Genomic DNA, 18,445 nt, shown 5'->3' with positions numbered 1-18,445 from the left:
CCTCTCAGGTCATAACAGGTAAAACAATGCTTTATCTGCAGCAATGACCTTTTTGAAAACTGCTTGCCCTGTATGCACATAAAAATACCATTATATGCATACTTTTACCTGAGGCAGGGGGAGGTGTTCCCTGGGGGCTGGGTGTTTGGGAGGGTGTTGCAGTTATATGCTTGCTTTTCCGAATTTTCAGAAGTATGCCTGTGATTTTTCTCAGAAAATCTAGCAGGTGTCAATGTGTGTGGGTAGTTTTTCTGGGATAATTTTCAAAGCGAAAGTACATCCTGTAGTTTTCCTTTCAAAATCGGTGCAAACTCTGTGAGGAAAATGTACCCGCAAACGTTTCACGGATGGGGGCAGTTTTTAAATGACCCCTTCAGTGTATTAATAAATATGATACAACTATAGAAGGCTAAATTTACATGTTTTGAATGTTTCTGTCATTTAAAAGCAGTTTTATTTTTTCACTGAGCTTTAGATTTAGATATATGTTACATTGAATTGAATGAAACTGAAAGAAGGAAGACAACCAAAATATATCATGACCAGATATTTGTCGATGATCATGTTTCTGATAATCTTGATAACGTTTTTTTTTTTTTTTCCCCTTCCTTAGCCCTGTCCGGTAGCTGCCATGCCCTCGTCTTAAGAACTTAAAAAGGTTATCTTCACATGCTGCTGCTTCTGGTACTGTAAAGTGAACTGCCTGTCAGGCAAGCCCCGCCCCGTGAATCCAGTCCCCAGCCCTGACTGTCTCAGGGTCCCCGTGGCTGAGGGCCAGATCCGCAGCAGGAGAACTTGTGTTGGAATTCGACGCTGCTCGGAAGGGTTTGGGGCGGGGCTTCTGTAGCGCATTGACTGCAGGGGCGGAGCTCCCCTGGAGTCCGGGAGTGGCGCGAGCTGCGGGGAGGCGCCGGAGCAGGCAGCAAGCGGAGTTGCAGCCGGGCTGTTCCATCTCTCTCTCTCTTTTTTTTTTCCTTGTTCTTCTCTTCCCGGGACGCAACGCGAGTGGCGAAACCTCTGCAGCGGGACGATCTCGCCTCTCTCCGGCCCGAACATGTCCCTTCTCCGATCGGAGTCCGAGCAGCGCTGGCTTCCCACCCACGTCCAGGTCACTGTGCTGCAGGCGAGGGGCTTGCGAGCGAAGGGCAAGCATGGCACCAGCGACGCCTACACCATCATCCAGGTGGGCAAGGAGAAGTATAGTACGTCGGTGGCGGAGAAGAGCCCTGGCAGCGCCGAGTGGAAGGAGGAATGCTCCTTCGAGCTGGCCCCGGGCGCCCTGGAGAGCCAGGGGCCGGCGGCCGAACTGCAGTTTACCGCCATGCACCGGGCGCTCATCGGCATGGACAAGTTCTTGGGGCAGGTCTCCATCCCCCTGGGGCAGGTGTTCAGAGAGAGCCGCTCTCTGAAGAACCAGTAAGTACCGGCCGTCTCGGGGAGGGGATCTTGCTTCAACTTAACTGAATTGCAATTTTCTTTTTAAACTCCCAATGGGAAAAAGTTTAGGGATTGATAGTAGAAAAGGGGTCTGGCTCCTCGGCAAAATATTTGTTGTAGGGGTATGTCCTGCGGAAAAAAGGACAGTATGCTTTGAAGCGTCCGAGGGCTTGTAGTGGGCCAACAATAGTCTTTGAAAAACCAGACTGTGCTGCTAGCTTACAGATCTGGGGGCCTCTCCGCACCCTCCTCCAGCTGTGTGAGAAGCTGGAGATCCCCTTCCCCCTGGGGCAGCAGAAGAGAGCTAGAGTCTGATAGGCAGTTACAGATTAGTGTGCAGAGAAGCTGGCTGGTTGGAAATAAAAGCTGTGCTATAAAGATCCAACTAGTTTAAGTGATTATTGCGGTTGGGAACATGTTCGTTTTGTGTGTTTGTGTGTGTGTGTGTGTGTGTGTGTGTGTGTGTGTGTATTTTCCCAGCAGCTGCTTTTTACCTTGGATTTTTTTTGGAATGCAAGTAGGTGGGGGGAGGTGTCTTGCTCTTACTGGGTCCTTGGCTCGCTTTGAACTTCTGCCATGGGCACAACTCTTTTAAAGTCTTATTAAGAATATTTTTTCTCCCTGCATTTGTGATGATGATCATATGTGAATAGAACCCTTGGAGAGTAAGGACTTTTTTTTTTTTTTCCAAGACCTTGACAAAATATTTAATATAGTAAACATTTTCTTGTAAATACTAGCATTGTGATTCTGTTTATTTTGCTGCTAGTTATTGAAGAACTCATTTGCCTTGATACAGATACTAGGAGTGGGAGAAAACTGGAACATAATAGGTCTTTATACATAAAGTTTCTTATACATGTGTTCCTATTTATTCAAAACAGCAGAAAGGCATTTGCAGATCCAAAATATGCATTCTAGTAAGGAGATGCATATTTGAGGCCTGGATCCCCTTTGGGGTTTCATGAAATACTGCTCGAAGCCCCAGATATTGGGTACTGGGACTCCCACTTTCTAGAATGACTGGCTGCGTCCTGTACATGATAATCTGGGGCTAATGTTTTTACCTGCTGCATACGACACTTTCAGTAGGCATGCCTTAAACTCCCAAACCAGGGACGGAGTTAGGATTCCGAATGTGGCTGGACCAGGCCACCAAGTTTTACTGGGTGACCCATGATTCAAATTAGTCTGACCCCCCCCCCCCCCCAGGCAGGATTTGGAGGGCAGGGGTCTCGCACACGCTGTCAGCAGTCTTATTACACTCTCTCTTCAGGCTCCCCAAACATATCTCCCCTCCTCCTCTGTCAGCTCCTCATATCTCTTGGCAGCAGTGATGTGTGGTCAGGGACTTCATCCAGTCCCCAAGAGACTAAGCTGCATAGCAGCTACTTGTAGGTGTTGTAACAGGGGACTGGAGGATGGAGAGGTTGCAAAATTGCCTTGCCCTTTTTCTTGTATCTGTCCTCCAAAGTCACATTTCTTTCAGCTTGCGCTGAAACTGAGCCTGTTTCAGCGCAAGCGAGTTGGCATTGACAAGGTCCCACAGTGGGCAGACCAGCAGGTGTCTGCCTCTCGTCACAGTTTCAAGTCTGGTAGAGTTATCTGTCTCCATTCTGCCATGTCATCTGTTGACCTGCCAGTTTGTGTACAGGGTTGGTTTCAGGCCTTCCAACCCATTCCTTCTCCATGCCTTCAGATATTTGCTCAGTCACTCTGATGCCCATGCTGATTCCAGTGGCAGGATCTCAGAGCTGTCCAACACATCTTCTCATTGGCAAGTCACGGGTGTGATGTTGATGACTCCAGTTGGCAGGTTTGTGTTGACCGCAGTGTGACTGTAGAGAGGACCTCTGCTGTAGGGTGTTCTTTGCCGTTTCCTCTCTGTTTAGCTTGCCCCGACTCTTTGGATGTCTGGTTACGCTCTTCCAGCAAGAATATACAAGCTGAGATTAGTTAGTTTGAGACCTGTGATGATTTGGGGCATTGCGTTCCCATTCTGGGCAGGCATACTCTGCACTGGAGCAACAAAGGACAAATACAATGGTTTTGATCAAAGCTGGGAGCATCCTCCATTTTGAGTTTGCAAACTTATGTTTCACTTTTTCTATTTCTTGACGGAAAGTGCAGCTCACCGCTCATAACTTTCAGCCATGCTGCTGTTTTCCCCCTGCAGAGAAGGGTGGGGGGAGGGGTGCAAATGGAAGCATTGACCACGGTACAACACTGCTCCAGATCTGGCGTATGCAATCTGTTCTTGTGCAGGAATTGATTAATTTCAGAGGCCAGACCTTTGTTGCTTACCCAGATTGTTTAATCTATTCAGGCAGATGATATCAAGGCAGACGTCTTGTCCTTGATGGCTTTTTCCATTCCTGTGTGGTGAATTGGTCACGGATGTTACTCATCACTTGATGATCTTGAGCAGTTTCCTTTTTGTGCTGTATGTAGGGCAGTTTGCCATTTGTAGGTTCCTTCGTTTTCAGTTTAAACCAATTTTTCCAAAAATGACAATCCATTTAAACCCTAATTTTAGGATGATTTTTAAAGAGCAGCTACAGATGCAGTGTCTCAAGGCCCCCAGTAAGTGTTGGAAGCCAGTGTGGGCCCAAAGCACCTGCAGCATTTCGAGTCCTGACCTTTCACCAGTGAAAGCGCTGGCCTCCAGTGCTGCTGATGTGACGTTCCCTCTCTCCCCCCACCCAAGCCGCCAAAGTGCCCAGTGCCACTGGTGCAGCATTTGACGTGGGTCCTGCCCACCGGAAGCACTTCCCAGCAGGCTCCCCGGCCCTGCACAAAAAGCATCAGGTCAGTGCGGCAGAGCACGGGAGCCTCTGTAAGCCTGCTGCCGAAGGAGAGAGGAGAAGCCTGAGGCTCCTCTAGTAAGGATGAATGCTGTTGTAATGGGGTGGGGGAGATTCTCGAGCGTATGGGGAGAGAAAGGGGGGGGGCATGCTAGGCAGGGGATGAGGGCAGAAATAGGAATGCTACTGAGTGAGAGAGTCTACTTAATATTTTTTTATTGTCCTGGCTTCTGTCCACCAAAATAAAGTCTGATAATTACCCAGAAAAATGAGTCACATTTTACCACTGATTTTTCTCCTGTTTTTACATAAGAACATACGATATGCCATACTGGGTCAGTTCAGTGGTCCGTCCAGCCCAGTGCACTGGCTGATCCAAGTCGCAACTACCTGGAGAGTACCCAAACATTAAATAGATCTCGTGCTACGAATGCTGGCAATAAGCATAATAAACCCTGATAAATTCCTGGGAAAAAAATAAAAACTGAAAATGAAGGTCCCTAGCCATTTCTAAGCAATTATTTTGTTACTTGGTTAGTTTTTTACGTTGCCTTATTCTGCTTTCCGGGGATTGTTGCTTTAGTTTCTTGATTGTAGACCCAGTTTTCTTACTGTTGTAGGTCATCTCTCTATTTTTGATAAATTTCTTCCATGACTTGTACTATTCTTCCAATCCAGTGGCAAACTATTCTCATGCTGCGATCATATCATCTGCAGAGTCAATTTTATAGATTTAGAAGAGGCTGTCATATATGGTGGCCAGGTCAGGTGTGAGTCGCTGCATGTACTTTTGTTTTGCAGCTTCATGGGATGTATTTCTTTTTTTTGGCAGTATGTTGTACCACTTTGACAAATTGTTTTGTAGTTTTGTGAGTTAGGTTTTTAGGTTTTATATATATATATATATATATATAAAACCTAACATTTTATTGAGGTATGGTGCAAGATTTTCAGTCATCAGTGTCTGAACAGGTAGGTCTGATCTTACTAACAGGCCCATACAGTACAGTGCGCTCCGACGGAGCGCACTGTTAGCCTGCTATTGGACGCGCATTTTCCCTTACCCCTTATTCAGTAAGGGGAGGAAAACGCGCGTCCAACCCGCGGCACCTAATAGCGCCCTCAACATGCAAATGCATGTTGATGGCCCTATTAGGTACTGGTATGTAATTATACATATTAGAATCCAATGATTAATTTTTCAAATAAGGAACCACCCTGGCAGTTTTTAATTGATCAGGAAAATAACTAGTAGATAAATATTAAGTTTGTGAAATAGGTTTAGATAAGCTTAATGTTGAATTTTTAACAGCTTCAGAAGTAAAAGGGTCCGATATCGAAGTTGTTAGATGCAGAAAATTCAGTAATAGACCAATGCAGACACTAGTTGATAAGTTAAAGGAAGAGATTTTTCTAGTAGTAGAAGAATTGACAGAAAAGTCAGAAGGAAATGTATCACTAATTGCTTTTACTTTGTTTTGAAAAAATGATGCAAATGTATTGGCTGAAAATTGCAAGTTGTCAGGAGATAAAAATGAAGATTGGATAGATAACTGGAAAATTGTTCTAAAGAGCTGTTTGGGCCTATTATCAGCAGATTGAATCAAATAGGTGAACAGTTTATTGTTTTGCAGGTATAATCTGGGCCTGAAAATGTTTATTCACATCCTGACCAATTCCGTTTCTTCTCTAATGACTTATTTTGCGCCCTTTGCGTTCATGGTGGCAAAACTGTCTCTTTAAGACTCTTAAGGTCTGAATGATACCAAGATTGAGATGGAGAATATCTGCTTCGCTGAGGGAGTGGAGCAGCTTTATCAGTAGCAGTTGATAAAATATTCCATATGTCAATCTGATTATTAGATAGTAGAGATTCAAAAGAAACAGGAAATGCATCTACATCTGCATCTAATTGATCAATATTGATATTTCTCAAGTCCCTGTACTTATAAGTATGAGAGATAATAGGAGATTTTGGAGTAGTTTGGTTGGATGAGAATGAGATCAGAAAATGATCAGCCCAAGGAATATTGACTGAGGAAATTTAGATCTGGCAGCAAGAAGTAACTTTTAGATAAAAAGATAAGAACTAAAGAGTGACCAGCATTGAGTGTCAGGAAATTTAACCCATTGTTGAAGACCAAGCTCTGTTAGCAACACACAATTTTTGTCAGATAGTTGTTATGGATTATCAAAATGAAAATTAAAATCTCCTAGGATAATTAACTTTTGGTGTAGGGTAAAGACCTCAGCCATAAGCGCCATTGTTTCTGTAAGAGAAACTAAGGAAGAATCTGGAGGGTTATAAACCAAAAGAAAGGAGAGTTTTTACGTAAACAGTGAGATTATATCAGCAAAGCATCTATGTAAGTACAGGGCTTAAAAAAAAAATCTTAGTTGCAGTTTTATATTGAAAATAATAGCCAACCCACCCCCATCCGATTATTTCCGCATTTATAAAAAAAAATAAAAATCTTGAGGGCAGGCTTGGGTAAGACAAAAGGAGTCGCCCCCTTTTTTTTTTTTTTTTTTAAACCATATTGGTATTATGGTGTGAGATGACTTTGATCCCAAAGACCTAACATTTAAAAGACCAGAGGAGACTGAAGAATGAGGTAACATAGAAACAGTACGAGAAAACGGTTCTCATACAAACAGTGAGGCATAATATGAGATTTAAAACCCAGATCGCCATAACGGCCACTTCCCATAACTGTAGGAATTACAGACACTAAGAGAAAAAGCTAAAATAAAGACCCACTGTTTCCTAATGTACCAATAGAAAACGTAATAACCTCTCGCTCATAGCTTGCCAAAGGGCTCGCAAAGGAGCAAACCCCTTTGGCTTGTGCCTCTCAAGCGCACGGTCTGCCTCCGGAGAAATGATCGGTTTTAAGCAGCTTGCAGCCTGGAAATAATGTCGGCCACCGGTCGGGTCTGGTGGGGAGTGCAGCCCTGCCCCCAGTGTGGCGATAGTGCAGGGAAACAGCCTCCGATGAGATACAGCCAGGCAACAAGGCAAGGCTAAAACTATCTTACCTGGATACATTATTTTGCTTGACGATTTCCTTCCTTGAGTCCTGGTAGACCAATGTAGAGCCCGCCTAGGACCACAGGATCTGAAGGTAATCGCGTTGCCATCAAGGCACAGCTCCTTTCTCTCTCCTCTCTTTCACCCACGGCATGGCCTTGAGGACCCTGGGCAAAAGGTTTTACGGTGGTTTTGGTCCTGTTTGACAGAAGACTACAGGCACTTGCCTAGGACAGAGCTGCTCAAACTGGTCCTTAGGGGCCTCACAGCCAGTCACGCTTTCAGGCTATCTCTAATGAATATGCATGAGATTTATTTGCATGCCCTACCTCCTATTTATGCAAATATTTCTCATGTACGTTAATTGGGGCTATCCTGAAAACCCAACGGCCTGGGGTGGGAGGGGGCAGAGGACCCGTTTGACCACCCCTTGCTTAGGACCCCACCCCTCTTATAGCCCAGGAAGAGGTCCTAGAAGAGGTGTGTTCTTTGTCTCCATCAGCTGAGGGGAGGAGATATCCCATGTGTAAGGAAAGGAAACTATGGGATAAGAACAAATGTTACCTTTATGTACACAATTCGTATTTTCTGATCATAAATCCCAACCACAGGTCCCAGCATCAGAACTCCTCCTCCTGCCTATAGACTAACAGTAGTGCTGGAGACTTGACTTGCCTCCAACTAGGAGTTAAATTTCCAGCGCTAAGAATACACGAGTAACAGCTAATGCCTGCACTAGCAGGGGATTTCCATGGGGGGTGGCTAAACAGCATGCACAGTTTTACGTGCCCAAGTTTTGTGCGCCGAACTTCTCGCTGCACCGGGAATAAAGTTTGTGGACAAAAAAAATATGTGCCCAACTGCTAAAACTGTGCGCTTGGCGGAGCGCGCCTTGTTACATCGGGCCCTCAGGTGGCTCAGACATTGGTGGCCATGCCCTGTATAATGGCTGTCTAAAAGATCGCCTTCACTTTCTGGGGGCCAGGACTTCCAAGGCTGCTTGGGAGAATCACTTTGCAAGAATCGTAGACCACCATCATTGCTGTTCCATGACCACCTTTAATCTGTGCCAGTAATCAGCACTGAGTTTTATGCGGAAGTGCTGCATACCTCAAGGAGCAGTGTAGAAATGTTGAGACCTATTTCAGTGTTACCTATGAATACAAAGTGAATGTGAATTGGCACGAAGAGTGAAATGTGTGGGGTTTTTTTGTTTGTTTTTTTAAACTTTTTCCTTGCTTGCTTACTCATAATGTGTGGGTCATATTTTGCTCAGTGCACTAAGCAAAATAAATGTTTTCTGTTTACAATTACTCCATGGTGCAAATGGGTTATCAGTGACAATGGGCTGTGTACTTGAATTTTGACATTGTTGACAGAACAATTTTTTTGTTGTGCTAAGGAGCCTATTTACTAAGGTGTGCAGTGCATGTAAACCTGTGTGGTTTGTAATGGGGTCTGTTCCCTAATAAGTGTTAGCGTACACTGCATCTTAATAAATATATCCCTAAGTGATATATTTATTAAGGTCAGATCAGGTTTGTGTTGCTGACTAATTCCTTGGTCTCACGTTTCCGAAGCACCCGCAGGGCTTCTTCCATTGGCATGGCTTTGCGTTCTCAGCCACCTCAAGTACCCGTGGCGTGCGGCCTTCTGGAAAAGGCGCTGCTCTCTTCTGCCACCCTTGCAGCTGCAGTGCTAGCTGGCGGATTCCATGTGCCAAAAGGCTGAGCTGGGTTGGAAGCTATTTTAAAATTGCTGGAGCATGCACGTTAGTACTAACTTTGTGCTGACTGCTGTAAACTCCTGTTTGTCGTCATGGAGACTTGGGCTTGAAAATGAACTTGGTGTTTTGGGAGGCTTCAGCCTGTGGAATCACATGTGAGAGGAGACACCTAGGGGGTCAGAGAAGAGCAGCAGAGCGTGCTAGAAGAATGAACCATTTTAAGTTGTCTGGAGAGAGTGGAAAGATGGACTGTTCACCAGTGAAACAAGGGCTATTAAGGAGGAGTATCCGAGCTGCACGTCAAGCAGTCTGTCATGAAACTGCATTCTTTAAGGGCTGAGAGTTTTGCTTCGGATACTTAAACAGTGTAGGGCATTACTACTGTAAACTGAGGTAGTAATGAAAGAGAAAACTGCTGAAAAGTTTCCAGGTTGTTACTTTTTTTTTTGTGTGCGTAGTACAAAACAAATCCCAGGAGCCAGGTCACCTGAATGCCTGAAATGCGAAAAATTAAAAATAAAAGATGAAACCAACATATAAAAGAGCAAACAGCAAGAAAAGAGTAAGGGACTAATTTCCCCTGGCTCCTCAAAACCACTGGTGCTTAAGTTTTTTCTAAATATGTTATCACCCCTGGGTACAAATGTTCTTCCATAAACTGCTGAGAACAAAATGTTCCTCTAGAACTGCCAGAACAGTGACGTGTTGAGGTCAGGAGAATGGCTCTTTTTTAAGAGCTTGTGTATTATTGAGGCAAAAGTGTATTGCACTTGTCTCAACAAGATTGTAAGCTCTGTGGAGTAGGGACCGGGTCTTACGCCTCTCTGTTCAGTGCTGCATACCTCAAGTAGCGGATTAGAAATGTTTAGTAATAGCAATAGTTATTTTTCATTTAATAGTGGAAGTGTTAGAACCAATTGGGAGAGCTGCTGTAGATCTTTACACAGAAACTACACACCAGCAGAATACCCCATCTCTGTCACGTGCAAAACACGGAGCCTCATCAAAGACAGAAAAAAAGAGACTATAAAGTATAATTAGAAGTGTGCAGAGAAAAACTGCAACATGCCAGACTCTGTATGCAGTACAATAATGGAACAACAAAGGTCCCTATTCCTTAGGGGCCAATGCAATTATGTGTGCTGAAAGCGAGCGCTGACTTTTCAGCGCCCGCTTTTTTAATGCACGCATGGCGCCTGCAAGGGGGGATCCATGCATTATGGAAACTAGGGGGTCACGGCTGCCGGTTATGAAGACAGATGCTGGTAAACTCGGCCTCGGTTTTCATAACCTGCCTGTCTGCCAGTAATAAAAACGGCTGCCGAGTTTACCGGCGTCGGTCTTCATAACTTGGCAGTCTGCCGAGTTTTATTTTATTTTTTTTTTACTTTAAAATAGTACAGAAAAGCAGTTTTTCTGCTTTTCTGTACTTCTTTTCAATGCGTTCAGCTATTAACGCCTGCTCCAGGCAGGCGTTAATATCTGAGCGATAAATGTGCATCTCAGACGCACATTTATCTTTTTGCATTCGGAGTGAATGAGTAATAGGCTCATTCACATGCATTTGCATGTGATGAGCACTATCTCATTCACTCCGCGTTCTCATTTTAGTAAACATACAAGAAGCCTCTGAAAGGCACATTTCTAAATCTAAGACCGTTTTTTGGTTAATGGGGTCCTGAGTGGTCAATTGATGAAACCCCAATGCATGTTTTACACTTGAGACTGCATAAGCCATAAATGTTTGGCACACAAATGTTTTCTAATTCATCGGGTACACCCTTTTCTTTCCTTTGGGGTGTATTTTGTGTGCCTACTCTCTCACTTTTTTTTTTTTTTTTCTTTTCTTTATCCTGCTTTGTTTCCTATGCTTGGCACATTTTTTTCCCCACTGTACTCCTATACCTATTATCCAATGAGTTTGAAAACTCGCTTTAAATTGCTTTTAAATAGCAACATGAATGAACCACAACCAGCCTCAAGTTTGATTTAAAATACACTGGGAGCCTGTTAAATGATGCCTTCCCATTGATATTCGTAGTGGCTAAGACTGCTCATGATTTTCAAAAATTATATGGGTTCTCGGTTGCTAAAAATACCAGTGGATGCAGAGATGCATGAAGCCCAGATTGAACTGCAGATAGCGTGGGCTGTATAGCTTTATGGTGTAGGAAGGGGAGGGGCAGGGGGGATAGACAAGCTGAGCTAGCCCTTGTTCTTAGGGAGATCAGAACTACATATCCCTGCATGCAACAGGGTTGAACCGGGACTGGCTCAGCTTATTCTCTCAAAGTTGTTGCTGCTGCCATCCCCTCCCCTCCCCTTTTTGACATGCAGCTGTATGGACACCCCAAAAAAATGCATGAATGAAGGCTGAGCATATTATACAAATATAATTATTCTGCGAAAAACTATGCACGATCACTGCCATCAGTATTCCCAGCAGGCAGTGGATGCCTATCATCCATAATAGTTGTTGTTATTTATATAACCCATTTTTAGCCCACACAATCCCATATACTTGGTAGGTTACAACAACATACAAAATTATTTATAGAGAAGAAACAGTTACAAAACAAAAACTAAAAAAAATACTTTAAAAATTAAAGTTAAGTAAAGTAGAAGGGGAAAAAAAAGCAGAAATAATCAGTAATAAAATAAAAGCCATTGCTAAAATAAAATGAACATTAAATGTGACTAAGTTCGAAGAAGCATTAATATTACATAGTAACATAGCATTGACGTCAGAAGAAGACCAAATGGTCCATCCAGTCTGCCCAACGAGTTTCTTAATGTGGTAACTGCTGCTCTGTGTGGGTTACCCCCAAACCTTATGCTAAGGGTAGTAATACTAGCAACATTTTTACAGGGCAAGCAACCTTGATAATTCAGACGATGCTGCTTAAACGCTTTTGCTTTTGGCTGTGTATTAGTACCCCGGACCGTAAAGGTGAGGGCCCAGTGTTTTCTGTCGTCTGAATCCAATTCCTCTTTTACCCCCACCATTGAAGTGGAGAGCGATGTTGCAATTGCATCAAAATCATGACAGCTAATTGGTTAAGGGTAGTAGCTGCCGCTCCCTTCAGGTTACCCCATGCACCCTTTTCTTCATTTCTGTCCTCTAACCTTTAGGGATCCACAGTGTTTATCCCATACCTTTTTTGGATTTGTTTGTTTTGTCCTCACCACCTCTTCCGGAAGGGTATTCCAGGCATCCACCACCCTCTCCATGAAGAAATATTTCCTGATGTTGGTTCTGAATCATTCCCCCCCCCCTGGAGTTTCGTTTTTGTTCTACTGTCCGCTTTTCAATGGAAAAAGTTTGAAGTCCGCGCATCATTAGAGTTGCTTCAGTAATGTTTTCTTTCTTGAGCTGCCCCTGGATTTAAGGGCCTGATTCATGAGGATCCTTTTCCATTAGAGTCAAATGAAAGAAAAGTCTTTGGTGATTCAGACCCTAAGTGCTGAACAGGGAAAATGTGATCTATGCTGTTTTGTCTACTGCAGCTGCCCCAGTTCCACAATAGTGAAATGCAAAAAGACCATCTTAGTGGCTGAACGTTTTTGTACTTGGGGCATTTTTTGTGCGTTAATGACTTCTTTGTAAAGACCTCGGAAGAGCAAGATGGAAAACAAAACTTGTCTGGCAAAGCAGTAGCATCAGGGATGATAATTTTGCAATTAATCTTTTAACTTCAAAGGAAGCTTTCTGCTTGACAGCATTGCAGAAGCTAAAGCAAAGAGCGGTTGTGCTTGTCCCATTTATAAAAATGTTCTCAAAGGATTGTTGTAGTTGTAACCCCCATCTTTGGGAGGCTGCTAACCACCGATGGGGGCCATAAAAGAATTTACTGCATCTACGGGGGTGGAATCGTTCGGGCTTTCTCTGTCACTGCCTCTTTCCCCCAGGGTCGGAGGACTTTGTTGGTGGGTGGAAAGAATTTCTCTTCCTGGGCCCAGGGGTGACTGTTTTATGCTTTTCTTTCCCTGGGAGAGGTGTACTTGTTCTCGCTGTACGTGCCAAAGAAATGCCTAGGAGCCACCGCTTTGAGTGACCAAAAGTGAAGTCTTTACAGATGGGTAAATGGATGAAATATGGCACAATAAACAGTCCTCAGCAGCACAGAATCTCTGTACTTACAGTCCTGCCCCTCTGACTGTGCATGGGTCTCAGTTATCAGGGCCATGGAAACATCCACCCTACAGGGCTTGGCTAAGGGGAGTTCCCAGGAGGGCAGGGTACCTGGGCGGGGTAACCCCCTTTCAAGACTGGCAAAAGGTAAAATATGGTCTCTGCACATGGAGTCCAAATCCCCTCTCTCTGGATGGGTGACCTCGGAGATCTCGAGTGGCTCTTTACTCAGCTGTTTTTGTTCTTTTTTCTTTGTCTCACTGTATTGAATCCCTGATGGGAGGGATCCCCTCAGGAACAAGCAGCTTCGGATGTTCCTTAGTTAGGGTAGGAAGAGGGGGTAGCCAAAACTTCCTCCTAAAACTTTCAACAAAATGTCCTTTGCCCAAAATACCGATTTCAAACACCAGAAGACGCTGCAGTGGGTCACCACTAATCCTCTGTTTCATGAGAAGGTCACAGCGGGGCTTGTCTTTCCTATCCAGGGCCCCCCCCCGAGCAAACACCCTGGGGGGGTCTCTTCTTACCATGAAAAATCTCAAAAGTCTCCAAAACAAACCAGGAAAACCACGAAGCAGCCAAGGAGTGGACTGCAAGACAGCTTCCTACCGGAGTCCCAGAGAAGGCCAAAAATCCAACTGAGGCAAAACTCCAAACCTCCTCCAAACTTGAAACCAAAACCTCACTGCCCCTGAACTGTCAAGAGAGAGCTGCTTATAAAGCCTCTCAAAGGGAACAGCCATGCCAGCACCTGCAACAGGAGGGGCTGTACAGAAAGGTGCCTGCCCCCACTCACTATATACTGCAGTAATTAAAGAGGGAATATCCAGGGCCATACTGGTAATGAGCCTGAGGGGACCTAGCAGTTTTAAATGGACTCACTGGCAGTTTTAGTGGAAACAAGTACATACTAGTTCTGTGGAGCCTTATTGGTGTTTGTATGAGGCCAATTAATTTTCTAATTTTGTGCCCACTCTCTCACTTTGAAAATTTCCAGGGGTAGCTGCTTATTGGATTTCAAAACTAATATCCTTGTAACATTTTCCATTGGTGGAATCAAACAAAACCTGGTAAATAATATTGTACTGTTGTGTATTTTGTACTGTGTGTATTTTTCAATTAACCTGTAAGTGAACAGAAACTGACATAACTTGTGCATAGTTCAAGGTTAAACATGGCATCTTTCTGCAATTTTTAATGAAAGATTACTGTTTATTTGATTTTAACAGGTTGAAAGTAATAGAACAGTGAATATGGCATGTGCAAACTTTTTGCCACCCTTCTATTTGATTTGTTATTTTGTAAAAGAGTTTTTAATTGACTTGTTAGTGGAACACATTCTTTGATCCTTCTATCCTCTCAGGTTGCAATTGTCTACTTTCAACAACCATGGGCTCCACTAAGCAACTGTTTGAGTATTTGAAAATGATGATAATTCGTTTTATAAAGCAGGCTAAAAAAAAAAAAAATCTCTAAATGTTTCCAGCTAGCAATTTCACTTCTCAGAAGCATTAAGACATGAAAGTTTCATGGAACTTTGAGGTCAAAGCAAGATCTGGAAGACCAAGAAAAGGCTCTGTGAGACTTGCCCAGAAACTGGTCAGATCTTCCAAACAGAACCCACTGATCACTGCAGATTCCCTACTGAAAAGTTTAGTTGACACTGGAGTAGTTGTCCCCTGGTCCAGTGTTGCTTACACAATAATCATCTGCATGGGAGAGTTGTTGAAAGAAAACCCTTTCTATGAGCTCATCAGAAAGGTCATCACTAAAGTATGCAAAACAAAACCTTGAGAAAGAAGCCTGAAACTTTCTGGAAGAAAATGTTTTTGGCTGATGAAATTAAAATCGAACAGTTTGGTTACAGTTTGGGGAAAAAAAAAGGTAAAGCATTTTAAGAAAAGAAGCATGGGTGCGGACCTATTATGCTTTGAGGTTGTGTGTCAGCCAGTGGCGGAGGAAAGAAGAATGGATTCGACTAAATATTACTGTATCCTAGAAGCTAATGACCCCCCCCCCCCCTCCCGAGTCAGTGAAGAAACCGAAGTAGAAAAGAAGTTGGACATTTCAGCAAGATAACAATTTGAAACATACCTTCAAATCAACCGTGAAACAGAAAAGAAATCTGAAGGCTTTGAAATGGCCTTCACAATCCCCTAGAGATGTGAATCGGAACTGAAATCCGAACCGATTCTGCTTCCGATTCACATCTCTACAATCCCCAGACTTGATGATGATTGAAAATCTGTGGGGAGATTTCAGACGTGCGGTGCGTGCAAGGAGACCTTTGAAAATGCCTGAGCTAGAAGAGTTCTGCAAGGAAGAGTGAGGAAAACATTCCAGAAGTAAGAACAGACTCTTAGCTGACGAGAGGAAACTTTTTTGGAAGCTGTTTTGCCAAAGGATGGGGTTACGGGCCCACATTTAGATATAGGGCGCCAAATACCCAGGCCTAAAAGGAGCCTTCTCCCACTTACTTGAGGGCCATGTGCTGTTGCCACTTCAAAGAGGGCACCACCGTGACACTATGGCCAAACAATCCTCTCCTGTGTCTGGTGGTGAAATCCCTGCTGTCCAAACTCCTAGGGGGGACCTCGACCTCAGCCTACAGCCCTGGGTGTTACAATGTGCTGACCAAAATGATGCACAAACCTTTGCATCACAGTTTTTTATTTTTGCTTTTTTAAATTTTCAATCTGTTAAAATCAGCAATTACTGACCCCCTCCATGTTTGTTTTGTTGAAACCCTGCTGAGGTAAGCAGTTTATTATGTAATTTGCTTTTGATGAATAAAGTTTAGTGTAAGAAGAGCCAGATTCCAGCTTGTATCTGTTCCCTGACAAGCTTCAGACCACTTGTGCTAGCTTACACCTCTGAAGAGCTGACCAAAGCTGTGTACAGAACCATATAAAAATATAAATCATAACATAAAATTGAAGACGTTCACCAATGATAGCCCGAGGCAGCTCCTGCGTGAGCGAAACTCGGCCAGAGTCGGGCTTATTCCAATAAAGGCTGCTTTTTACCGATCACCTTGTGTTTCTTCGCTTATCAGCATCTTGGATTGGTTTCCGATTTGTTTCTTGAGACCAGGACAGGCTGTGCCAGAAGCAGGAAGATGCAGGACCGAGGCTTCGACCACTGAAAAGGTTCAAATGGGGGCCCAGAGCAGTGACCGCAGACAGTGGCCCTACCAGGCCTCTAAAGGAAGAGATGGTGTAGCCTGGAGCAGGCTCTGAAACCTCAGCAAACTCTGAATTTCTATAATCGCTGCAAGCTTGAACACACAAACGCCAGAATGAGGGCTGGTGGCAGACGGGATTTAACTGGCACAAACTCTTATCAGAAGGGCGTACCTGTAATGTATTTTATATTTTCTTATGTCAGAAATGAGGGAGTCAAAATTAATGAAGCAATTACCAAGATCTACATGCAGCTACAAGATATTTAGCGTAAGCCAAATGTACCGACCTTCACCTCGTCTAGGAAAACACATGTTTATAACATGCAAGCGTATGTAGCCTTTGGAGCTTATCTTGAGGGGTGTACTACTTCTGCTTGCTGTGATGTTGACATTTTGAGTGGGTTGTGGCATTGTGCACTATCGGATGGAGGAAGTGAGAGGGCAAGGAGACAGCAAATATGAGCATACTGAGCTGAGATTTCATCCAGATGGTTGCCAAATAAAGTTCTTTAGTTTGAGCCTTGGGAAAAGCAAGACTTCAGTTATCTGTAAAAGGATGCAGGGTGGTGGGTGTAACATGGTAGGACTCTGTTACTGTGCAACAGCTGGTTTCTAATGATTTGTTTTAGGGTTTATGAACCCGCTGGGAATTGTGCTTTTTGCTGGAAAGTGATAAAAGTGGATATTGCTGGGGGCCAGAAAAAAAGAACAAATCTGCTCCTTTTTTCGGTGATAGTCGAGCAGTTCTAGATGCCTGTGCTTTGGGGTTGGAGGGAGGGAAAAGGTTTTTTTTTTTTTCCCTTGACATGACACACAAATCTTAATTTCTCCCTGGTGATCTCTGAGCTGGGGGGGAGGCGGTGTCTGGGGTGGGGGTAGCGAACTTTCAGGTAATGTTTGAACCCTGTTATCAACATGGTATTGGATGGGGATCTCTTTTTTTTTTTTTTCTCTTAACTTCGTATATCTATATCCGTCTAACCGGCCAGTTCTCTCCATGGCTCTGTTCTTGCTGTCGTCCCTTCTTACCGTATTCCTCTGCTTTCTGGCTGCACAGGAGCCGACCTTTTCCCATCTGAACGAATGGACGGGAAATGAGCTTAAGTTGCCAGACAGGCAGAAGATGAAAGCCATTCCTAAATGTTCTTTTCTGCTGCTGCCCCCACTCCTTCCCCCTTGGTTAATGCCTCGGGAAGAAGCGGGCCATTGTGGGTCCCACCAACCCTTCAAGTATCTGCCATCCTCGTCTCCTGGCTCTCGAGGGGGGGGGGGGGGAAACCTTTTTAGGTCATCGACTTCTGTTCTCTACAGTCACAGAGAGCAGGATAGAAATGACCCGTTCTATCTTGGTACGTTACAGGTAGTTTGGAGCTGCTTCTCATTCCTGTTGCTTGGGATCTGTTGTCGGTATCTTTTACTTAATTATTTATTTTGTGTATTGGGAGGCCTGGGAGCACGGCTCCACATTTATTAATCAGCAAATATAACTGGTCCTATGACCCCTGCCTCACATTATGCGCTTTTTCTTAGTTGATTTTCTGCAAGGGAAACTGTACACTAGGCCAGCCTAGAGGCTTAGGGTCAAGTATTGTGCAGAGCTACCTGGAGGGCCAGGCTTCTGCTCGCCAAGCTGACAGGTGGTTGCGAGTGAAGGCTCATGGTGCCAGATCCCAGAGTTCTGATTGAGCTGGAACCCCAGAGGAGTAGAGGGATCAGACTCCCCCCCCCCCCCCTCCCTTTCCCTCTCCTACTCCAAAAATAAATAAATAAAAAGCTTTGTGCAATTAGTACATACACAGAATATAATACAATATTGTATTGCTAAGTTTAAACTTTTGTACTTCTTTCTGCATTGCATCCCTGGCAGCCATCTCAGAAAAGATGTAGTTGTGATGGAAAAGGTACAGAGAAGGGTGACCAAAATGATAAAGGGAATGGAACAGTTCCCCTATGAGGAAAGGCTGAAGAGGTTAGGGCTGTTCAGCTTGGAGAAGAGATGGCTGAGGGGGGATATGATAGAGGTCTTGAACGAGTAGATGTATTATTTACACTTTCGGATAATAGAAGGACCAGGGGGCATTCCATGAAGTTAGCAAGTAGCACATTTAAAACTAATCAGAGAAAATTATTT

The 18,445-nt window shown here is 44.0% G+C and overlaps 1 protein-coding gene across 1 annotated transcript in view; it reads left to right on the top strand.

The window, feature by feature from the left end:
• The first annotated feature begins 832 nt into the window (after positions 1-832).
• The window catches only part of RAB11FIP5 (RAB11 family interacting protein 5), a 265,942-nt gene continuing 248,329 nt past the window's right edge, over positions 833-18,445 (top strand). The window contains exon 1 of the mRNA XM_029594593.1: positions 833-1,416. Within this exon, the coding sequence (XP_029450453.1) occupies positions 1,055-1,416 (362 nt within the window). The 5' untranslated portion in view covers positions 833-1,054. The remainder of the gene's footprint in view (positions 1,417-18,445) is intronic.

Source organism: Rhinatrema bivittatum, chromosome 1 (genome assembly GCF_901001135.1).
Source record: "Rhinatrema bivittatum chromosome 1, aRhiBiv1.1, whole genome shotgun sequence".
NCBI lineage: Eukaryota > Metazoa > Chordata > Amphibia > Gymnophiona > Rhinatrematidae > Rhinatrema > Rhinatrema bivittatum.
This window is presented reverse-complemented; position numbering and strand designations above follow the sequence as displayed.